The 25,552-nt window shown below is 42.7% G+C and overlaps 1 protein-coding gene across 1 annotated transcript in view; it reads left to right on the forward strand.

Moving 5' to 3' along the window:
- Positions 1-22,299, forward strand: part of ARID4A (AT-rich interaction domain 4A) — an 877,572-nt gene extending 855,273 nt beyond the window's left edge. The window contains exon 24 of the mRNA XM_044073577.1: positions 20,492-22,299. Within this exon, the coding sequence (XP_043929512.1) occupies positions 20,492-20,592 (101 nt within the window). The 3' untranslated portion in view covers positions 20,593-22,299. The remainder of the gene's footprint in view (positions 1-20,491) is intronic.
- Positions 22,300-25,552: the final 3,253 nt, after the last annotated feature.

The raw sequence follows: 25,552 nt of genomic DNA on the forward strand, positions 1-25,552 counted from the left end.
GATGCAGATCCTTAAAGAGAATAACTATACATAGGGTCATATGAGGTTAATCCCCAAAAAAGAAACCTCAATCAGCACTTGTCACCCCTGTCATTGTGGGACACAGGTTAGACCCCTTGGGACAAATTTGTGGTTTCCCATCCACTCATCAAGGTTGTACATGAAGTCAGTGACGTACTTTGACGTTGGGATGGGGAGTCTATCCCAGAGACTGGGCAGCATCTGGGAAACAAACCTGTCTCTGCAGCAGGTTTTGTTAATGTCTCATATTAGATTTAGGCCTTTCATTCGGGTAATGCGCGAGGAGTTAGACTTGCGGATATGGAGAGTCTTTGGTAGGGCAGGGTCCGAGATTGCCTTGTAGGCGAGAGACAGATCACCTCCGAACAATCTGTACAATATAGAGTAGAGTGATAGTGATTTGAACCTGTCCACGTAGGACAGGTGTCAGAGGCCATGGATTTTCTTTGTGAGGTATTTATGTGACCTTTCCAGTTGGTGCAGGTGTTTGGAGAGGTACATACCAAACGGGGCATTGTATTCAATTATTGGCCTAATGAGGGAGGAGTACAGAGGTTCATAGGTTTATACTAGGCTATCTGCACTAAGGCATTTATAAGCCTAGCCCAAAGCTTTGTGGCTTACGCCACCCCTTATATGAAAAAATACTGTACCCATTAGTTTTGTGCCTCTGTCCAGCAGTGACGCAGAGATGATTCCCGGGGTAAACCTACGATCTCCCATCCACAGGTCAAGATTTCTCTTGAACAGAGCCAGCGAGGTGCTCTGCTTCACATGGACCGGGATTTTATTCCACAGCATAGGGAGTCTCTGAGTGATAAATCTATCCCTCCAGCACGTCCTATTTATATCCGTGCTAAGGTTTAAGTCGCTTGCTCTAGTGGTTTTGGTGGATTTGGATTTTTTGAGGTGGAGCATGTCCATTAATTCCAGGTTGGACATGGCCTTGTATGTCAGGCACATGTCACCTCTGAGCAGACGGTATGCGACTGAATAGAGCTGGAGTTTCTTCAATCTGGCAGCATATGACAGATTTTGGAGTCCCTTTATCCTTTTGGTGAGGAACTTTTGGGGTCTCTCCAATTGCTGCAGATGTCGGGTGAGATACATCCCTAATGGGGCATTGTACTCGATCATTGGTCTGATAAGTGAAGAGTACAGGGGAACAATGACCTCACTAGATCTGGATGTGAATCCCTTCATGATCAGGTGGGCAATGTAGAAGGTCTTTCTAACCACATTAGCAATGTGAGTGTCAAAAGAAAGGCCACTGTCAACCTGGGTCCCCAGGTCCCTGATAACCTCTTCTGTGCTTAGTGGATTGCCACCTATATGGTAGCTTGGGGTTACCTTGTTTTTCCCAAGGGTATGACTATACATTTTTGGCGCTTAACTTCAGGCCATGGCTCTGGCACCAGCTATCTGTTTCCGTGAGTCCCTTCTGAAGGATATCCGTGTCCGATGCACTTTCCACTATGGCGCCCAGTTTGCAGTCGCCTGCAAACTTTGTCAGCCAAAGTCCTCCCATGTTGGCCTGTACTTCTGAGAAGTAGATGCCGAACAATAGGGGGCCAAGGACCGAGCCCTGTGGGACACCACTTGTGACCGGCTTGGAGTCTGACATAGCGCCAGCAACTCTAACACTGTGGGTTCTGTCCTTAAGCCAGTTTGCAACCCATCTTGTGACATATGGGTTTACATTTAAGCTGGTAAGTTTTTCTACAATACCCGAGTGGGGTATTGTGTTGAAAGCCTTTGCAAGGTCAAGGTAGGCTGTATGGACTGCCTTTCCTCATCAATGGCCTTGGTGACTGTTTCAAGAAGTCGACCAAGTTCAAAAGGCATGATCTGCCCTTGACGGCCAAACTGGGTCGGGTCCAATGTCTGCAAGTCCCCTATATCTTTGTTTATGAGCTCCATTATGATCCTCTCCATAGCTTTGCAGACTAGACTTGTTAAGCTTATGGGGCGCAATTGCCAGGGTCCGAGAGGCACCGCCTTTGTGGAGTGGGACCACAGTTGCCGTACGCCACCCCTTGGGCATGTATCCTGTGGTAAGGCTGAGATTAAACAGCTGCCTTATGTGCGGGTTTAATTCCTCATTTAGCTCGTGTAGCACACAGCCGGGGACACCATCCGGTCCCATTGATGCTGTGTTTTTAGCTTTAGAGAGAGCAGCTTTCACCTGCGCATTTGAGATGTCTGGGAGGCTACACTCCGCTGGGATAGTTATCTCTCCTTTAGGGGAGAGGGGTGAAGTTTGCACTGAACCTGTCTGCCAGTATGTTGGCAATGTCTGTGGGTTCAGTGATTTTTGTATCATTTTGGACTAATTCTGAGCATATCTGGGAGTTTCCACCCATAGCTGAAAAAGGCCTTATGATTGTCCTTTGAATCCATGGCAATTTTTCTCTCAAAATTGGCCTTAGTTGATTTTATGAGTGCTCGTATTTTTTTACTAATAATGATCAGGGGTGAATTCCCTTTTATGGATTTTGTTCTATCATGTAATAGCTTTCTCCTCTTATTGTAAAGTTTGTTAATGGCTGGGGTCCACCAGACTGGACGTTTGCCCTTTGTGGAAAGAGTCTTGGTTTTATTTGGGATTGCCTGATCCATGCAGTCCTGGAGGTGTTCATAGAAGGCATTTGTAAGGGCTTCCACAGCTTGGGTTGTGGTTTCCACTGGCTCAGTGGCCTTGAAGGATACCACACCAGTCTTGAGTAGTGTGAAGTTTGCTTTAGAGAAGTTCTTCACTGTGGTCTTTTTTGTTTGGGGTGGGGGCAGGATGTGGATTTCCAGTGAGATTAGTTTATGATCAGATCTCACCAATGAGGGATATACTTCCGGTGTGGAGCATTTTGTCCCCATGTTTGTGATAATGAGATCTAGTATATTTTCTCTTTTACCTTCCTTTTTCAGAGAGGTAATAACCTTCTTTTTTTCTGGATGCAATCCCTTTACTTATGAGATGAACCAAGTAAAAGGCTTTTCTGACCACTGCCGCTACATGATGGTTGCAAGCAACAAAGTAATCCCAAGTCAGGGCACAACAAATTGAAGTAAATGAACCACGACAACTGCTCCAAGAAACAGGAGACCACACCAAAGCGTAAAAAAGGATGTCGTTTAATCACAATCACCGACTAAGCGCTTTCACCATAAAATGGCTTCATCAGAGTCAGTGTTAAAAAACAAGTGAAACACATTTATACAAATAACGTGCTTAAATTAAAAGTGACGTCATCCAGTCCCTTCCAATGAGCAAAATAATACAATTATACAATTAAACTAAACCATCATAGACAAGTTACTCATACAAAAACTAAATAAACTCCTAAAATTTATATTTATATTTTGTATTTTATATTTATATATATATATCTAAATGTAAATGTAATTATATATTATATAAATGTAATTGCAAACTGTTAACTAAACAATGCAAACATACATATAAATGTATATCACAAATTTTACAAAAACATTAAATTATTAAATAGTTGTTGTATTTTTGTGTGTTTTTTATATATTGTTATATTAAACTAGCCTTGTATTTCAAAACAGGTTTTATTGATATATAATCGTTAATACCAGGATATCTCATGGCATTTAATCTCAACTGCCATAAAACTTCCAACAGGGCTACTCTGTTGCTAGTGTCACCACCTTGTTCAATATATACCCTATCTATAATAAAAAACACAAACTTTTTAAATCCATTACATCTACAACTATGTAAATATAAAGCATTGTGTGGATCCTTGTTCTTAACAGATCGTACGTGTTCAGTGATTCTGTCACGCAATCTACGTGTAGTCATACCCACGTAGAATGCATCGCAGGTAATGCACGAGGCAACATAAACCAAGTTCTTAGTGTTGCAGTTACACGTGCCCGGGCATGGCAACGTGTGTCCGTATCCCTTAACACAAGTATATGTACCTTCAGCAATATACCTGCAACTTCTACAACTACCACATTTTAACATCCTAGATGTTCTATTCCTTATCTCTCTTTCTAAGATTACTTTCAAATTATCTCCCTTACTGAACACTATCCTAGGTCTCATTCCCACCACTTCTTTAGTCCCATTACTCAAACAGTAATCCCATGCATTTCGTAATGCTGTAGCTATTTCTGTTGCTTTCTCATTGAATTTTAAAATGAAGCATGGTCCAAAAGGGGTTATTTGATTAAGCACCTCTTGATCATGATCACCTCTATTCATCTCATGTGCGGTGGTAAGGATCGGTGAATATACTGAACATCTCTTCCTAAATACCTCTCTCTTCAAATTCAATAATAATTGAAGCGGATAACCCCTGTCCATTAACATACCAATGAGTTTGTAAATTTCCTGTTTAAATAACCCCTCATCACTGACCAATCTAGAGATGCGCACCATTTGCCCCTTGGCAACTCCTTTTCTTTGATGGTAAGGATGACAACTCTTAAAATGCAAAAGCGAATTTGAGCAGCTTTCTTTCCTATATAAAGTGCTAGATAAACCATCCTTATCTTTCAAAATTGAGATGTCCAAAAAATTAACACTATCTTTACTCCACACATGCATAAATCTCAAAAAGCTAGTGGTGGTGTTTAAATATTGAACAAACTCAACTGCCCCAGCTTCATCGCCTATCCATATTATGAACAAATCGTCCAGGAACCTATTGTAAAGAAGTATGTTCTCAAAGAATCTAGATGGGAAAACAAAGGTCCTTTCCCATGCTAATAAGACTAGGTTCGCGAAAACTGGGGCACACCTAGCCCCCATTGCCACACCAGAGCATTGTTGAAACATCTCCCCCTCGAATTTTATGAAGTTGTTTTGAAGAACAATTTCCATCAATTCACAGAGGAGGTTTAGTCTGCTCTTATCTATGGTGTGGCACATATTCAAACTTTCATGAAACATAGGGGGCGGGATGTGGATTTCCAGTGAGATTAGTTTATGATCAGATCTCACCAATGAGGGATATACTTGCGGTGTGGAGCATTTTGTCCCCATGTTTGGAATAATGAGATCTAGTATATTTTCTCTTTTACCTTCCTTTTTCAGAGAGGTAATAACCTTCTTTTTTTCTGGATGCAATCCCTTTACTTATGAGATGAACCAAGTAAAAGGCTTTTCTGACCACTGCCGCTACATGATGGTTGAATGTGAGATTGTTGTCAACCTGTGTACCCAGGTCTGTAACCACAGGATGCTCTTCGTGTTTCACTGTTGCAGTCATTACATTTGGGTAATCTGCTGGCAGGTTGCCCTCAGTCGGCCTGATTAACAAAGTCTTGGGTCCTGCGTCGGTTGCTGTCCCTTCTTCCATGATGTCAGGCCGTCAGGGGTATAAAACATGCAGCCGATGCCATTTTCATCAGTCTTTCTTGCCGCGCGGTGCCTGAAGCAGAAGCAGTTTGCAAATGACAAAGAAACCAAAGCATTGTGAACAAATAACTAGAGAGGGAAAATTTAAGTCGGATGAAGTCAAGAAGACATTTGGACTACAGGCTGGAGACTGCCTTCCCTACCAGTGATTGATGGACTATAGCCAAAGCCTAGGCGAATGTTAAGACCTACTGGTGGAGTTTTTAGTTGAATCTTGAACAAAAGTTGTTAAAAGAGATGATTAGTAGGGCGTGTAAAATATTGGATGATAACCATGAGTCAGTCAAAGGAGGTTATAAATGTTTGGGAAGAGAGACTGGAAAAGCAGTTTACGAGAGAACAATGGGGGAGGACATGTATATGGTTTACAAGTATGCAGCAAAGTCCAGAAAGTTTAGGATCTTTGCTTGGAAGGGTTTGCATAGGTATTTTTATACCCCAAGCAGACTTCATAGAATTTTTCCTCAGGTAGATACCAAATGTTGGAGGTGTGATGGAGAGTAAAGAGGTAATTGAACATATGGCTTGGTAGTGTAATGGGCTGCCAGATTTTATAAATTTCTACAGAGTGCTCAGTCAGAAACATTGGGTTAGAAAATGGCTGTAACTAAGGAAATTATTTTTTGAGCATGGGATACAAGATCTGAATTACTTAGGTGTACAGTAAGGCCTTGTTAAGTTTAATTCTGTCGGCTGCCAAAAAAGCATTTACTAGAAAATGGAAATCAAAGCCTAAACCAACTGTATTTTAGTGCTGAATATTATAAACAAAATTAAAAGAACTGGAAGAGCAATCTTTAGAAGGAAGAAGGAGCAAATTAGGAGTATAATGGAAATTGTGTGAACAATACATGTAGACTAATGTTCGGGAGGAGTTATGTTTGAGAAGGCAGGAATTCAGCATTTTATGTAATGTTTGACTGATTACAGTTACAAAGAAAGAAAACGTGATTTATAATGTATGCAAGTGAAAAAAATTGGTATGGTTTGTTTTACCTTTAGTGTACGTTTGCTTATGTCTTAAGTGATAATTTAGTAAAGGTGTTTAAAACATTCTTCCCTTTCAACTGTGAAGATCTACATAATTTTTAACAAATAATTAATTTAATTATGATAATAAAAAGAAAACTTGACGGAGAGCTAAAAATGACAGCCAGTGTCAAAGCAGACAAATTTCTAAATGGTTCATTTTTTTAGGGCCTTTGCTTCTTCAGTGGCTTTTTGGAAAGGAAAGGACTCTAGAAGCAACTTGGTCCTTTGTAAATACTTTTACAAAGCATTATAATCTAGACTTAGTCTTCAGGTGTAGAGCTGGCTTTGCTAGGAACATTTTCCAAAGGGTCCTGGACCCTCATCCTTTTCCCAATCTTTATAAGCTATGGTATTCTTCCTTTATAGCTAAGTGCCGCAGCAGTGATCTTATGATGAACATAGTACAGTTGTGTAAGTAAACCTAACATAACAGTGTCTGTTTGGATAGATCACTGCTGTAATAACCACTTCCTCCTTCCATCTTCTTTATTTTTGTATGATTTGTTTTGCCAAGGTGAGAACATTGATTTCTACTTACCTAGCACTGACCACTTTCAGGGCTGTAGCCTCCCTCTTTCAGTTGGCGTGAAAGCTGTAAAAGGCTGTTAGTTTCTACCTAGATCAAGCTGTCAACATTCTGGATGTGTGAAAGGTGCCATTAATCTTTGGTAGCTAACCAGCGATTATGTACTAGGTAGGCTGTAACCCATATAACTAAGTGTACTGCAGCAATGATCTCTACTTTTAGGGTGACTGTACTTAAACAACTTTACTTTTCTATGTTTCTTTTCCACATTACTACATTTATTTTAATCAGTTGAATATATTTTGTGATCTTATTTTTGCAGTTGTGAATTTTTTCCATTCAGTTACCTGGATGTTACTTTACAGCTTTCCAAAGTATTATTGTTTTGATTGTAATTTCTAGAGTCGGACTTCGTTTAGTGCCTTGGTGCTTAAGATGTCTGCATTCCATTCAGTTGCCTTGTGGCTTTCCTTTGACTCATGTCTCTCATTGAGGTTTAACACGATGCTTGAGATTCTCCCCATCTTATTTGTTTTAATCACAGAGAGCCTTCAGAGTCAGGTAAAGCAAATAAACGCTCACTATATTGTAGTGTAGTCGAGATGATGATATTCAGAGGGTACTTTGTTACCCTCACACTCTGCTGTTATGTTTGATTGTCCTGTTCATGTAGCATTGGTTGATGAACCTTGCTGTAAGTCATGAAAATGTATAGTATATTCTTATGTTTTGTGCATTTAAGGTTGTGATTGCACAATGCATGAAGGTCAAGCTGCCATGCAGTGACTAAACATGTCCTCTCTTTCCATCATGTAATATTAGTCTGCCACCTGGGATCTGTGCATATCCCAGAGGTTAGGAACTGGAAACATTTCAGAAATGTGCCAGGAAGGTATGCCTGTTATTTTTGGAACTGTAGCTTTCCCTTCTGTCATTTTATTAGTAGGTACTTGCTGCTCTGCAGAACAGGTTTATTCCATTTCATCGAAAAACAGATTAACTGAATTGTTGACCATATGGGTTTAGACAGTCAGTAAACTACATAGACACCCACAAAAAAACACAATTTTTTTTGCAGGGGACCGAGCCCCCTGCACTCCCCACACCCGCTGCTGATTATTTATACCAATACACAGGTCACACTACAATGGGGATAAGGGCAAATTCCACAATCCCCATTGTATCCCAATCTCAGAATGGGTTTGAGGATCTGAACTGTCAACCATATAGGTTCTGACGATCTGGTTCTTCAAAGAAATGTAGTAGACTCATTCTGCAGAGCAGCAAAAGCCTTTCTTACCGCAGTGCTTCTTGGCACAGATCAATATCTCAGCATGTATGCTATGCAAGTTTTGATAAAACTCAGGGCACTACAGAGACAGTGTGTGGTTTATACTACTCCATGTTTTTGCATAGGTGATATCCTTGACCCCATTCTAGTTACCTTCTTGAAGTTTGGGTCATGTTTTCACCTTATCTGGGGACATTGATCAGCTGGTCTATCTGTAATTCTTTTGAGGTTGATTCCAGACACCTTGTGTTGAGTACCGGAGTTTCTGTGATGTTCATCGTGCATACAGCTGCAGTCATTACAGATGGGTTATCCTGCCGTCAGGCGGGTCCTCGGTCGGCCGAATTCCAAAGTCTAGGTCCGGCGTCGGTTGTCGTCACTTCTTCCCTGACGTCAGTGTGGCAGGGGTATAAAAGAGGCAGCCGACGCCATTTTCTTCAGTCTTTCTTGCCGCGTGGTGCCCGAAGCAGAAGCAGTTCGCAAATGCCGGTTGGCCAACTACTGAGATTTACGAAAGTATTTCAGCCGAAGTCTTCTTTAAAGCTAAGTACCCCATTGGGGAAACTTTTCTTGCCCCAGACCGATGTCAGACAAAGTTAATAATTGCATTTCTTGTGGGAAGCAAATACCGCATAAGGATTTTCACTCTTTCTGTATACCTTGGTTAGGGCCAGACCACGACGTCTTGGCCTGCCGTTTTTGTGCTAGGTTCAACAAGCGCACTATTAAGCGACGGGCGGAGTTCGCCCTTCATTATTTTGGCAAAAAAAATTAATTATATCATGTCGTCGGATACACTGATGCCAGTTTTAAGTAAAAGACGCAAAGACAAGGACCGACATCCAAGGTCTGCACAGAGTACTGAGACCACGCTTAGGCCGACTACCGGTTCTCCGGTTCTCAGCGAGGTGCCTACACAGCCCCTGATTACCGATAAAACTATTTTACCGGTGACTTCAGTACCCGAGGTCGCAGGCTCCTCTGTCTCCATTCCCACTGCAGATACCGACGCCACTCTTGGCGGGGAAACTGAAACTGAAAATTTTGTGAGGCCTACCATTTTTGAAGGCGTCTTCAGGCCTACCACCTTCTCTATTAAATCCCTCACTAAATCTAAAGCTGCCATGAAAACTAAAAAACAGGGTCCTCAGACCTCCTCTCAAGGCCCCATGCCTAAAAAACAGATGCTTAAAATGGCTGAGGATTTGATAACTCTCATCAGAGGTTCTCAACCCCCCCCCCCTCTGACAAAAGACCCAGACTGAAGGAAGACTACCCTTCCTCAAACCAGGATTCTATTACCTCAGACCATTCTGAGGACCAGGATTATGCCTATTCCCCTTTTGAAGACTCTGATGCTGAGGAATCTATTCCCTCGGTCCCCCCCCCTGAAGACTACTCTTTTGGGGAAACCCTGCATACATTGAGGGAGCACTTCCCTGGGAAGGCCAAGATTACTCAGATTCCAAGAAAAGGCTCAGGGAATTTTTACTGCTCCCCCAGCATAGGTCCCTGGCTATCCCTCCTGTTTTAGATATTTTGGATGATGTGTACGCAGAAGCCAGTCTTAATCCAGATTCTTTACCTCTAGCCCCTGTTAAACCAGACAGGTATTACCGGGTTCCCGATTCCCACCAGTTCCTTTATAAAAGCCATAATGCTGACCCAGAAACAATTTCACAGGGTCCCAAGGGAATAAAGGCCTCTACTGCTAAAAACCCTTTACCTTCAGAGAGAGATTCCAGAGCATTAGAAAGGTGGGGAAAAAGGTGTATACATCTGCCACTTTAACCATGAGGGCATTAAACTGTCAATTTCATATGTTAAAGTACCAACAGTTTTTGTTAAAAGCAAATTGACACAAATAGAACAACCAGATTTGAAAGAGTTGCATGATTTGTTGCATGGAGCAGAGCAAGTGGGTAAACATACCTTGCAGTGTGGTTTTGATGCTCTAGAGGCCTCATGTAGAGTAGCTGTCACGGGGTCTGTCATACGTAGGCATGCTTGGCTCAAAGAGCAAACCTTACCAGACCATGTCAAAGCAAAGTTATTAGGTGCACCACTTCAAAAAGATGTATTGTTTGATGTTAAAGCTGAGGAGGTACTAATGAAAATGGAGGACAAAGCCATATCTATGCAAACAGTGAAAGATTTCTTGCAGGTGCAACCTCCACGCTTCAGCAGAAACTGGCCTTCAAAAATTGGTCCTTTCCAGCCACGGACAGACCTCAAAGGGGCAGATACAGACGTCCAAGGGGTAGAGGACAACCTCAAGGATCTTACAGAGCTAGACAGTGGCAAGCACCAACCCCCAAGAGGTGGAGAAGACAGATCACAGTCATTTAGAAAATGGACACAATGACTTCCCCCTATGCCTGCCAAACAAAGCTATAATGGCAGCACCTTTGGGTGGAAAACTGGCATTATTTTCAAAAAACTGGCACATTGTTACAAAAGACAAATGGATTCTGGACATTGTAGACAGAGGCTACAGGTTCCACTTTCACACCCTTCCAAAAATGAGAGGCTTGCCAAACCTGCCACAAAATCAATGGGCAGAGGCACAAAGACAAATTTCCGCCCTCATGGATATGAAAGCAATTCAAGAGGTACCTGCAAAAGAACAAGGTCAAGGTTTTTATTCCAGACTATTTCTGGTACCAAGGAAGGACAAAGATTGGAGACCCATCTTAGACCTATCCATCCTAAACACATATCTACAGGTGCCAAAATTCAAGATGCTCACATTACAGAAGCTTCTTCCCATGCTGGGCAAGGAGTCTTGGCTGGTAACATTGGACCTTAAGGAGGCATACCTGCATGTCCCTATCAGACAAGATTGCAAAAGATACCTCAGATTTCTTGCAGGTTCAACCCATTACCAATTCTCTGCATTGCCCTTTGGCTTATCTACTGCGCCCAGAGTGTTTACGAAATGCCTGGCATCAGTAATTGCCTTCTGCAGACAACAAGGAATACAAATATACCCATATCTGGACGACTGCCTGATCCAAGCGGACAGCAAGGACATTCTATTGCAGCATCTGGCGTTTGTAATAAAACTGTTAAACTACCTGGGATACACAGTGAACAAAAAGAAATCAAAACTAATACCTTCTCAACAGATAATTTTCCTGGGTGCCAGCTTAAATACAACCACCCAGATGGCCTACCTCACGCCAGACAAACAAGGGCAACTGTCTCAGTACTTCAGCAAAATGGCAACTTTCACCAGACTAACTGCAAGGAAAGTCCTGCAGGCTCTGGGATTCATGGCATCTTGCATCCTACTAATACCATGTGCAAAGCTGCATATGAGGAAACTACAATGGTACCTAGAAAAACTTATGGTCTCAGCACAGCCACAGCTTGGAAACAATTATACCACTCATTCCATGCCTTCAAAAGGAATTTTTGTGGTGGGCTCAAGCATGCCAAAGAAACGCAGGTCTCCCTTTCTGTTTACCTCAAGCAACTCAAATCATCACAACGGATGCCTCAGACTACGCCTGGGGAGCACACATGGCAGATCAGTGCATTCAGGGAAGATGGTCCCAAAAAGAGAAGCACCTACACATCAACCAAAAGGAGATGCTAGCCGTGCAAAGTGCTCTTATGACCTTCAAAGACCTACTCCATCCAGGCCAGCTATTGATAAGGACAGACAACACCACAGTCATGTGGTGCATAAACAAACGGGGGAACTCATTCATACCCCCTGTACAGGCAAGCCATGACCCTGTGGAACGCGGCACTGGAATTACAAATTCAACTACAGGCACAATTCCTGCCAGGGAAGGAAAACACACTGGCAGACAACTTAAGCAGAAATATGACAGACCCACATGAATGGAAGTTGCATCCTCAAGTCTTCTCAAAGATAATTCTGGCATGGGGACAGCCAGACATAGATCTATTTGCTACCCACAGAAATTACCAGTTGAAAAAATTCTGTTCAAGGACCTATCATCCACAGGCCTGGAAAGTGGACGCACTCTCTTTCAATTGGACAACATTGACAGTCTATGCCTTCCCGCCTCTTCCTCTACTGACCAAAGTTCTATTAAAAGCCAGAGCAGAGAGGCCAAAAATGATTCTCATTGCTCCAGACTGGCCACGACAGCACTGGTATCCTCTCCTAAAGAGCCTGACACACTCACCACCATGGTTCTACCTCTAGTCCCTCTTCTGTTGTCCCAGCACAACTACAAAACCCTTCACAGCCAGCTCAAAACCCTGAATCTAGCTGCATGGAGAATACTTTAATTTCCCAACAGACTCTCCTCTCCAAGGAGGTGCAGGATGTCATCTTGGAGGCCAGAAGACCCTCTACTAGAAAAACCTACTCTGCCAAATGGAAACGATTTTGTTCCTGGAATCAAGAAAGGGGCCAGAATCCTTGGGTAATAAATATACCTCAAATTTTACAATACCTAGCTGAGATGTTAAACAGTGGCCTTTCCTTCTCCTCCATCAAGATCCACGCTTCAGCCATTTCTGCACAATACAATACAGATCCTCCTTTATTCTCACATCCTCTATTAAGGCAGTTCCTCAGAGGGGCAAAAAGTATAAAACCCCCACGGAAACCACCAGTCCCAGCTTGGGACCTCAACTTCGTATTGGAAAAACTGACCCTGTCTCCCTTTGAGCCGGCTTCTTCAACAGAGCTACAATACTTGACGTGGAAAACAGCCTTCCTTCTGGCTATTACCTCAGCACGCAGGGTTTCGGAGCTACAGGCCCTCATGGCTGTGCAACCATTCATCATTTTCCATCAGGACAGAGTTTCCTTACGAACCAACCCTACCTTCATGCCAAAGGTAGTATCCAGTGTAGCTTTGAATCAGACTATTCATTTACCTACCTTTTATCCAAATCCACAGAACAAAGGGGAGAGACTACTACATTCCTTGGACATTCACAGACAACTTTGTTATTACTTGGACAGAACAAAGTCATTCAGGAAATCTGAGCAGCTCTTTGTGTCCTATGCTACAGGTGCTCAGGGAAAGGCCATTTCCAAACAGACAATTTCAAAATGGATAGCCCACTGCATACGCTTTTGTTATTCATTTCATGGAAAATCTGTGCCTGTATACATCAGATCCCACTCCACCAGGGCTACAGCTACCTCTGCAGCTTTCCTCAGGGGGGTCCCTACCAAGGACATTTTGGAAGCAGCTACCTGGAGTTCAGTGCACACTTTCTCCAAGCACTATCACCTTCCACTATACTCAAAATCTAGAGCGGGCTTTGCCACAGCAGTCCTGCAGGCTTCCACTTAGTGCCTACCACCCTTACTTAGCTTTGGGATTCTACCCATCTGTAATGACTGCAGCTGTATGCACGATGAACATAGTACAGTTTTGTACCTACCATAAATGTAGATGTTCGAGTGCTCATACAGCTGCAGTCCAGGTTTCCCTCCCTCCATCTCCTCTTAGGACAGGCCTTATGACAAACACCTTGTCATGTAACCTTTTTGGGGTATTCTTTTATGGTGTATTTGCTTGCAACTACTGTTTTTGATTTATCAACATTGCATGTTTGCATAACATTATGATGTTCTTCATCTCACATTGCTGCAGTCCTTACATATGGGTAGTCCGCTGTCCTCGGTCGGCCCGAATACCAAAGTATAAGGCTGACGTCGGTCAAGGCGCATAAAACTGACATCAGGACGTCAGGGTACAAATGCGCATGACCGACGTCATATCCTCAGTCTTTTTTGCCGCATGGTCCGATGCAGAAGCAGCGTTGCAAGTGCCGTTCGGCGTTCTGAAATTTTTCGAGTTCGGAGTTTCAGACAGAATCCAAGTTGGCTAAGTACCCCGTTGGGGAATATTTTGTTTTTTTCTTGCCTCAGTGTTTTACCGGATGTCAGAAAAAGTGAATAACTGTATTTCTTGTGGGAAACAGATACCGCATAGGGATTATCATTCCTTGTGTATTCCTTGTTTGGGGCCTGAGCACGACGTTGTGGGGTGTCGCTTTTGTGCTAGGTTCAATAAGCGCACTATTAAGCGAAGGTTAGATTGTGCTAGGCTGGTCTTCAGGAAGCGGTGCAATTATAATATGCCGTCGGATTCTCCGGCGTCCGCTTCTACGAAGAAGCGCAAAGACAAAACTGTTAAACCCAGGCAAGATGAGTCGTCCGTTCCGGACGCCGGTTCTTTAGAGGCGTCAGTGGAACCGGTGGTTCCGACGGAGGCTTCTCTGGAGTCTCAGGGGGAGACTTTGATATTGCAGGATGTGGCCTCTCAGGAGGCAGGTCAGTCTGAAGGGGCTTCTCAGGTTACTGTACTCCCCTCCCTTCCTAGGGTGGTTAGGCCCTCTCCTTCTGTTTCCAAGGCTTCTCCCAGAGGCAGGCCAGGTTTAGCTTCTGTTGGTGTCACTCCTAGTTCAGCAGGGTCTGTGCCCAAGAAGCACATGCTTAAAATGGCAGAAGATTTGATTACTCTGATTAGAGGTTCTTTGCCCCCTCCTGATAAGAGGCCTAGGGTGGAGCCTGAGTTGGGAAGTTTTGAGCAGGCTTGGATGTTTCAGAGTCTTGCTGAAGACTTGCAGGAGTACTCTCCTTATTCTGATTCTGATGCAGATGATTCTACTCCTTCTGCTTCTCCTCCAGAGGATTTTTCTTTTTCAGAGACACTTCATTCTATGAGAGAACATTTTAAGTGGGAAGGTCAGGACTTCTCTGATTCCCGGAAAAGGCTTAGGGAATTTTTGCTTTTACCCCAACATAGGCCCTTGGCTATACCCCTGTTCTGGATGTTGTGGAAGATGTGTTTGCAGAGGCTTCACTTAATCCTGATTCTCTGCCTCCTGCTCCTGTTAAACCGGATAGGTATTACAGGGTGCCTGAGGCTCATAAATATCTGTATAAGAGTCCTAGGGCGGACCCAGAAACTATTAGTCAGGGACCTAAGGGTGTCAAGGCCTCTGTTGTAAAAAATCCGGTTCCTCCAGATAAAGAGGCCAGAGCTTTGGATAGATGGGGAAAGAAGGTCTATACATCTTCTACCTTAGCTATGAGGGCTTTGAATTGCCAGTTTCATATGTTGAAATATCAAAACTTTCTTCTTTCTAAATTGAAGTCTAAGGTGGATGCTCTGGCGGAAGGCATTGAGTGTAAGGAATTACAAGATTTGGTGCATGTCTCTGAACAGGTGGGTAAGCATTCATTACAATGTGGTTTTGATGCTGTACAGGCCTCGTCTAGGGTGGCTGCCACTGGTTCAGTTCTTCGCAGGCACGCCTGGCTAAAGGATCAGACTTTATCTGACCATGTTAAGACAAGGATTTTGGATGCTCCTTTGCAGTCTGATGTGTTGTTTGGTTCACCTGTGGAGTCAGTCTTGAAGAAAATGGAAGACAAGGCTAAGTCTATGCAGGCTGTTAAAGATTTTTTGCAAGTTCAGCCTCCAGTTTAGTAGGAATTGGCCTGCTAAGGGGTGGACGTATCCTTCTTATGATTCTCAGTCTAGGGGTAGATCTAGACGTAGTAGGGGCAGAGCTCAGAGTTCTTTCAGACCTAGAACAGGGAGTTCACCTGCACAATCTTCGGGTGAGGGAAGGGGCCAGTCCTTTCGTAAACAGGCCCAATGACCTACCTTTTCAGCTGCCAGATCCTTCTTGCCTGGCAGCACCTTTGGGAGGAAGGTTGGCACTCTTCAAGGAAAATTGGGATTTGATTACCCAAGACAAATGGTATTGGATATCATACACCAAGGTTACAAGTTTTATTTCCATACCTTGCCTCCTTTCAAAGGCATGCCAGACGTTCCTCCTCAGCAAAGACTAGTGGCTCACAAACAAATTTCTCTACTACTTCAAATAAGGGCCATACAACCGGTCCCTCTGCCAGAAGTGGGCCTAGGATTTTATTCTCGCCTGTTTCTAGTACCAAAGAAAGGGAACGCGTGGAGACCAATTTTGGATTTGTCTATCCTCAACACATATCTGGACATTCCCAAGTTCAAAATGTTGACGTTACAACAGCTTTTACCTCTGCTGGGCAAAGATCACTGGATGGTGACTCTGGATCTCAAGGAGGCTTACCTTCATATTCCTATCAGGCTCAGTTGCAGGAAGTATCTGCGTTTTCGGGCTGGGACTTCTCATTATCAGTTCTCTGCATTGCCCTTTGGCTTATCTACTGCGCCCAGAGTGTTCACGAAGGTTCTGGCTCCAGTGATAGCTTTCTTCAGGCTAAGAGGAATACAAATCTATCCTTATTTGGACGATTGCCTGATTCTGGCCCAAGGAAAGGACGAACTTCTTCATCATTTACAGTATGTGATGGCAGTGTTAAGATGCCTGGGGTATTCTGTGAACGAAATAAAGTCCAGTCTAGTACCCTCTCAGGACATGTGCTTTCTGGGTGTGAGACTGAATACAGCATCCCAGATGGCCTTTTTGACCCCGGACAAACAAAAGACTCTTTCTCTTTACTTCCACCAATTATCTTGTCAGTCCAGGCTGACTGCAAGGACAGTCCTTCAAGCCTTGGGGTTCATGGCATCTTGTATTCTGGTACTTCCCAATGCCAAACTGCATATGAGGAAGCTGCAATGGTATCTCAAAAATGTATGGACACAGCACTGCCAAGGTATGGACACTGTCATTCAGATAATACCTTGCATTCAAAAGGAATTTTTGTGGTGGGCTCAGGAATGTCACCTAAACAAGGGACTCTCTGTGACCCGGCCAGAGGCGAGTCAGATTCTAACGACAGATGCCTCAGACAAAGCTTGGGGAGCTCATCTAAATGGAAAATGGGTACAAGACACGTGGCCTGCCAGACTTCAACATCTACATATCAACTTGAAGGAGATGTTAGCAGTCCAATTTGCATTAATAGCTTTCAAGGATTTACTTCTTCCAGGGCAGGTGTTGATTCTAACAGACAACACAACTGTCATGTGGTACATCAACAAGCAAGGGGAACGATTCTTATCCTCTATGCAGACAAGCAATGATTTTGTGGGAGACTGCTCTCAGTTTACAGCTAAATCTTCAGGCAAGGTTTCTGCCAGGAGCACAGAACTCCTTAGCAGATATGTTGAGCAGACAAATTATGGATCCCCACGAGTGGAAATTGGATCCTCATGTATTTCAGAAATTGACAGTGTTATGGGGAACTCCAGACATAGATCTGTTCGCTTCTCCACTAAATTACCAGCTGCCAAAGTTTTGCACAAAAAGGTTTCATCCCACAGCTTGGAAAGTGGATGCTCTCTCATTCAATTGGAGCAATCTTCATGTGTATGCCTTTCCACCTCTGCCTCTCCTCCCAAAGGTACTCCTGAAGGTCAGACAGGACAAGCCAAACATGATTTTAATAGCTCCGGATTGGCCTCGACAGCACTGGTACCCTTTACTGAGAAGTCTGGTACGGGAGCCTCCATGGCCTTTGCCTTCGATTCCTCACCTGCTGTCTCAGGAGAACAGTCATTTACTCAATGTCAAACTTCACTCTCTACATCTAACAGCCTGGCATATTCTGTTTTGAATCCTGGAGGGTCTCAGCTTCCACAACAAGTTTTGAATGTTATTTTGGAGGCCAGAAGGCCTAGTACAAGGAAAGTGTACGCAGATAAATGGAGGAGATTTTTATTTTGGACTACAGCAAAGGATTTTGATGTTTCTAAACCTAATTTAAGTGTGGCTCTTCAATACCTTACTGAGTTACTGGACAAAGGTTTGTCCTTCTCCTCTATTAAGGTTCATGCTGCAGCAATTTCTGCTCACTATGACTGTGACCCACCATTGTTTTCTCATCCTTTGTTTAAGCAATTCCTTAGAGGGGCAAAGAATATAAGACCCCCACGTAGAGCTCCTACTCCTGCTTGGGATCTCAATTTTGTGTTGGAGAAACTCACTCTACAACCTTTTGAGCCTGCTGCGACTGCCGAATTGAAATATTTATCATGGAAGACTGCTTTTTTGTTGGCCATTACCTCTGCGAGAAGGGTTTCTGAATTACAGGCCCTTATGGCGGTTGAGCCTTTCCTAATTTTCCACAAGGATAGGGTATCTTTGTACTAACCCTTCCTTTATGCCTAAAGTGGTTTCTAGTGTGGCTTTAAACCAAACTATTCATTTACCTACTTTTTATGCAAACCCCCAAAATAAAGGGGAAAAGATTTTGCACACTTTGGATGTGCACAGACAGTTGCGATATTATTTGAGCAGAACTAAAGGGTGCAGGCAGTCTCAGCAGTTGTTTGTTTCATTTGCTTTGGGTTCTCAGGGCAAACCTGTTTCAAAACAAACTATTTCTAAGTGGATTGGGTTTTGTATTGCTTTCTGTTATTCCCATCATGGTAAGGAGATTCCAGCTGGAATTAGGCCTCATTCCACTAGGGCTACTGCCACTTCTACAGCTTTTTTAAGGGGGGTGGCTACTAAGGATATTTTGGAGGCAGCTACTTGGAGTTCAGTGCATACTTTCTCTAAGCATTACCACCTTCCACTTTACTCTAAATCTAGGGCTGGTTTTGCCACTGCAATTTTACAGGGCATTTTGGCAGCTCCTAATGCTTTATAGTTTTGCCATCCTCCCTTACCTCTGCTTTGGGATTCTACCCATATGTAAGGACTGCAGCAATGTGAGATGAAGAACATAGTACAGTTTTGTACCTACCATAAATGTAGATGTTCGAAGATCCACATTGCTGCAGTCCAATTTACCCTCCCTCCTTCCCCTCTGTAGTTAGAGGCGGTTGTGTGGTTTGGGTTGTGAATATTGTAAATATTGTACATATGATTAGTGCAGGGGTGGTTGGTTGTTTGTTTGTTGTCTTTTGGCTTTGGCCTTTCTTTTTAGGGCCTTCTGACATCTGGGGCAAGAAAAGACTGAGGATATGACGTCGGTCATGCGCATTTGTACCCTGACGTCCTGATGTCAGTTTTATGCGCCTTGACCGACGTCAGCCTTATACTTTGGTATTCGGGCCGACCGAGGACAGCGGACTACCCATATGTAAGGACTGCAGCAATGTGGATCTTCGAACATCTACATTTATGGTAGGTACAAAACTGTACTTTTGCCTTCCTTCTGGGGGCACCTGACATCTGGGGCAAGAAAAACTGAAGAAAATGGCGTCGGCTGCCTCTTTTATACCCCTGCCGCACTGACGTCAGGGAAGAAGCGACGACAACCGATGCCGGACCTAGACTTTGGAATTCGGCTGACCGAGGACCCGCCTGACGGCAGGATAACCCATCTGTAATGACTGCAGCTGTATGAGCACTCGAACATCTACATTTATGGTAGGTACAAAACTGTACTTTTCTTGTTGCATATTTGAAATTCTGGGTGTGGCTTAGCAGCTATTACTGTCAGTCAAGTGGATTTGCAACAGGTGGATCAGGTTCACTCTCAGACTCTGGTCTGGGTTGACTGTTAAGTTCCCTGCAATTTACCAGGCTTATTTTCCACACACATTGCTGCAGAGAACCTACTTCTAGATGCATTGCTTTCTTGATTTGTCTTGCACACACGTGTTTCTTCTTACTTTATTAATTTTGAGTCCATGTTTGGTCTTTGAGGTATTCTTTTTATAATATATACTTCAGAGCTGCACTGTTTGTAAGCGGATAATCACATCTGTTGTTATTGCAAACATTCCTTATGTGGCTATAGATGTAATTTTTAAGTTATGTATGATGAGTATCGGCATGGCCAACTTGGCTTCCTCTAGCATGTGATTTCCTGTATCTAGTTTTCAAGTGCTATTACCAAGCAGTAGTACAAAACCGATGAGAAGCTTAGATAAAAAAGTTTAAAAATAGTATTAAGGAAAACCTTGGGACAATTTGTAGATGTTAAGCACCTGCAGTTATGCTAACAGGCAGATGGTCCTCCTCTTATGGTCACGGTGCTTGTCATCTTGAATTCTTAACGTACTGTTTTACCGTCAAGGAATCTGTAGCCTAGGGTCTTCAGTCATGGTAATCTCTGTTTAGTCTTTTCATGTATGGATGTATGCCAAGTAATTCTAAACAAATAGTTTAATTTTATTTACATTATTGACTTGTCTGTGAAAAACATGTCTTGCTTTGATAGCTTTGTAATGGTGAGACTTTTTACTTAAATACACACACACATTCTGTTTTTGTCACTTCCTTTGACCATTTAGAAGCTTTGCTTATTGAACATAGTAATGTTCAGTGTTACATTTGATGGTATTGTTTTGACATTCTGCTTTCTTCTGAACAGTTTCCCATACAGGAGCTTTGTCATCTGGTTCTTCAGACACAGGAATGAGTCCATCATCTTCATCCCCACCTCAAAACACAGTTGCGGTAGAATGCAGGTGATGAAAATGTTCTCTCAGTGCATTTCCAACAAACTGCTTCCATGGACACAAGTGCTGAAATAAACCATATGACATATGAAGCACTCACTTAGTTTGATGGGGAAAATGTCTACGCATTTGTTCTCTGCTTCTGAATTGCTTCCAGTTTCCACTTGTACTACCAAGGAAATGAACAGACTTGAATGTACATTAGAAATACATAAGCTCATACTTGCTTTAACTTAACACAACTGTACAGGAAAAAAGGCACTTTTAAAGAACCACCTCCTGAACAGATCAAATCTCAGGGAGGCTGGTTTTGTTTTCCATTGTAATCCAGACAGCAGGAAGTGCACCAGATAAGTACTACTGTCAAACACTGTTAAAGAAACATGGTCGCTACTTGCCCAGCAGACTGCCTTACAGTACTGTGTAAGTAGTTGTGCAACATTGAAGTGTCTGCTATGCAGAACTGCCAAAGTACATGTGTTCAGCAGAGTGCCCAACTTTAAAAGTTAATGGGGGCAAAATAAATTGTGAAGGGAAGTATAGCTTACTGAAAACTAACGGCTGTAACATGTCTTCCACTTTTATAGGATCCTGAGCACATAATTATGCAAACATTGTAATTTTTAAAAAGGTTACAGTGGGATTGTGAACATGTTTTCAGTGGTCTAACTTGTTCCTTTACAAGACTGTTTTGTCCTTTTTTTTTCTATGTGATTTCAGAGTTTTTATTTTATTACAAAAAGTTTTGGGGGGAAAAATAAAAAAAAAAAGATATCGCAGCAATGAAGTTATTTAATGAGATATTTCTAGAGCTGAAAATTTTGTGTAAAGTATTATCTTGCAACTTGTTAAATATATATTTATTCAAAAGTGGATGTTGTATTTTTATGTATTTTTTAAAAAAATGTTTAAAAACCAAAAAAAGCATGCCCTTGTTAGTCCAGTCTTCTGGTTAGGTAACTGAAACTGCAGTTCACGCAATACAGGATATTCTGCCCTCTTATGTTTGTTCTTTGTTTTGTAAAGCTTTTTTCATTCTGGCTTTACCAACAGTTTTATAAGTAAAAACCCATAGTCTGGAATACAAATTCATAGCTGTTTGTGTACAGAGTTTTGATGAGCAGATTATTTTGGGTTGGCCTTAAGATTCTGAGAGTTTTATATTTACCTTATTCCTGAATGTTTCCAGTAAATGGACATTTCCTAGAGTTTGGATGGAAAAGCAATGTAGCGTAAGCTTTGTTGCATCTGGATAATCTGTAGTTGGAATAATTTGTAAATAATTCTTCCAGAACCATGTATTTAAAACAATTTGCATATACATTGTGTATAAAAGTGATTTATTTTTTAATAATTTTCTATCTGTTTGTACATTTAAAGGATTCTGTGCCCCTTTCTCACTGTTTATATGCTTTAGAGTCTGTGGGTGCTTTAGACTGTATATATGATTCTGTGCTTCACAACAGCAGGACGTCCAAGCAAAAGTATAGTATTATAGTGTAGCATAATTAAAATCTATGTATGTTTGTTTTTTATACTTATTTTCCAGCATTGTGAATATGTAGTTCAGTTTTTCCCCTATATTTTTGGAAAGTGACAGAAAGTTCTTAAACAAAATGCACTTTTTCTGTCTTTTTCTGAGGATAGCGGGAAGAACCTAAGTGTAAAATAAAATGGAGCTCATTGCAGAGCATTAATAAAGGCCTGTTTCTAAACTTAAGGTTTGTTTTCAGATTTTAATACGTGATTGGAATGCATTCCTGCTTGTATGTTTTTATTTTTCTTTTGATGTCAGCAAGCATACCTCTTAGCTGTCCTTGGTTTTGTAGACCATCCCTAATTTGTCTTGTGTCTCATTTTTTTGCTGTCTCTCACAACATTGATTTTCTACACGTGATTGACATACAATGTCAAATATTAAATTCCCAGGCTCATTGATCAAAAAATGTATATTATTGTAAATCCTGCTTTCTGTGAACCTTCTGTGTGAGTAAGAGCAATGTTTAAAAAAAAATCTTGAGCTAAGAGTTATAGAATTAATGCTGGAGGAACAAGTATATTTTGGTCCAGGTAGGATAGTTTTTTTAGTCTGCTCCTACTAGTACTGAAGAACTTTCTACATACAAAGTCCCAGCCTTTTGTATTCAGCAACATTTAACTGCTTAGTTCTTCCTGTGAATTTGCTTTCTAAGATTAAATCAAATCATATATGTTTTCAGAATTCTTTGGATGTTACAAGCACGATAAGTAACCCTTCCAGCCACAAAGTAAACTATCTGGTACTTGCTGAATCACTAGAGCTGTAAGAGTTCATCTTGAGTTTCATTGCTTAAGGTGTGAAATGTGCTTTTGAATCCATTTTAAGAACAATCTCTCGCTCTGGAAATGCTGAAGGTAATTCATAGCTGTTAAACTGTTGTCCTGTTTATGCCTCAGGTGGTTGTGATCAGAGATCTGTAGATTTTGAGAGCAATGCTTGCGGGCTATCAAAGTGATCACAGCATCTAGAATGCTTTGAATGGTTGCTAGTGACAGCTTCTTGTTTATTGCAGGATGTTGATTTCCATTTCCATACACTGACTGTTAGCCTATGTCCCCTGTTGCCTACTCTTTCAAAACTGTAGTAATGTAATATTTGATGCTTAACTTGCACATACACAGTAGTATACAATGCTGCTCTGTTATGATATGCTTAAGGCGCTACGGAAATGTAGTGATATCACAACTAGAATGGAGCAGACCAGCATTTTGATTCATACATGCTTTTTCCATTTGTGTCAACCCATTTAAAGTTGACCAGTTTATTTTACTTTAGGCATTCATTTGATGACATGCTGTGCTTAATTATGGCTACTCATTCTATCCAGCACACCACAGTCCCATAGCTTTCTCCAGGCTGTGACAACTTACTCCTAAGGGAATGCTTTAAGAAGACACAGGCCAGATGTCCTTCAAGAATGCAACTGCAGTCATAACATGTGGGTTGTCCTGCCTCAGGCAGCCCTCGGTCGGCCGGATTCCAAAGTCTGGGTCCGACGTCGGCTGTCGCATTTCTCTCCGACGTCAGAGCGGCTGGAGTACATAAGCATCAGCCGACGCCATTTTCTCCAGTCTTTCTTGCCGCGCGGTGCCCGAAGCAGAAGCAGTTCGCAAGTGCCGGTCGGTCAGCTCCTGTATTCTATGATACCGAAGTCATCAAAAAAGCTAAGTACCCCGTTGGGGACCTTTTCTTGCCTCAGCCGATGTCAGAAATTACTGAAAAAGTTAACAATTGTCTTTCTTGTGGTAAACAAATACCTCATAAGGATTTCCACTCTTACTGTCTCCCTTACCTGGGCCCAGACCACGATGTTTCGGCCTGTGTAGCCTGTGATCGCTTCAACAAGCGCACTCTCAGGCGCCGGGCAGAGTTCGCTGAAGATTTTTTCGGCGATAATTTTGCTTACACCATGCCGTCGGATCTTCCGACATCGCAAACGCCCAAAAAGCGAAAAGACCGGGACCGACTTCCTCGGCCCGCGTCTACCTCCGACTCCACGCCAAAACCTAGCGCGAGTGCTCCGGTTGCCTCTGAGACGGTCTCCCCACCACTCCGAACCGAAGACACCACAGTACCGACGACTCCGATTCCAGACATTACTCCGACGCCAGTTATAGATTTTCCTCCGGATAACGAAACCGAGGAAATGCCCGAGACCATTGCTGTAGACAAGGTCACTCCTGCACGTGGAGCTGCCAGGCCCCCTATGGCCATGTCTGTTAAGGCCTACACCAGGGCTAAGGCAGCCAGCAAAATAAAGCATATTACTTCTAAACCCTTACCTCAGCTGACTCCAGAGACACAAATTATGTCCATGGCTGCTGATTTGATTTCCATGATTAGAGGTTCACAGGCCCATCCTGAGAGAGGATCCCAGCCTCCTCCTGATAAAGGCCGGGTTGAACCCTCTGACCCTACACATTCAGATGAAGATTCTGAGGGCTCTGTCCACTCTGATGGCCAGGAAGAGCTCTTCCAGACCTATGAGGACTCGGATGCAGAATATTCCATCCCCTCGGCCTCCCCTCCTGAGGATATTTCTTTTGGGGAAGTTCTGCACACCATGAGGGAACATTTCAAGTGGCAAGCTCAGGAATATTCTGATTCTAGGAAACGCCTTAGGACTTTCCTTAAGAAGCCTCAGCACAGGCCCTTAGCTATTCCTCCTGTACTTGATGTTCTGGATGATTTGTATTCTGACTCTAGTGCTACCCCTGATTCCCTTCCTCCTGCTCCAACCAAGCCAGACAGGTATTACAGGGTCCCAGAAACTCATTCCCGTTTATTCAGGGCCCACACTGCTGATTTGGAAACTATTTCACAGGGGCCTAAAGGAGTTTCATCCTCCACCTCAAAAAATCCTTTGCCCTCCAACAGGGAAGCTAGGTCATTAGAGAGATGGGGCAAAAAGGTTTACACATCCACTACCTTATCAATGAGAGCTTTAAATTGCCTTTTCCATATGTTACAATACCAGGATTATCTGTTAGAAGATTTACAAAAAACGTTAGCCACTCCTGAGCCTTTAGACAGGAAGACTTTGCAGGAAGCTGTACATAACACTCAGCAAGTAAGCAATCACTTCCTGCAGTGTGGATATGATGCACTGGAAGCTTCATGTAGGGCAGCTATGACAGGGGCAGTCATTCGTAGACATGCTTGGTTAAAAGATCAACCTCTACCAGATCATGTAAAAGCAAAACTTCTGGATGCACCTTTGGAAAAGAACAAGCTTTTTGGTGCAAATGCTAAGGATGTGTTAAAGACCATCGAACAAAAAGCAAAATCAGTCCAGACTGTGAAAGATTTCCTCCAGGTTCAACCCCCCAGATTCAGTAGGAATTGGCCTTCAAAAAACTGGTCCTTTCCTAATCCAGAAAAGTTTCAAAGGGGTAAGAACAGGCGTGGCCGAGGAAGAGGCCAATACAGAGGC

Source organism: Protopterus annectens, chromosome 6.part0 (genome assembly GCF_019279795.1).
Source record: "Protopterus annectens isolate FY-2018-M chromosome 6.part0, PAN1.0, whole genome shotgun sequence".
Classification (NCBI taxonomy): Eukaryota; Metazoa; Chordata; order Ceratodontiformes; family Protopteridae; genus Protopterus; species Protopterus annectens.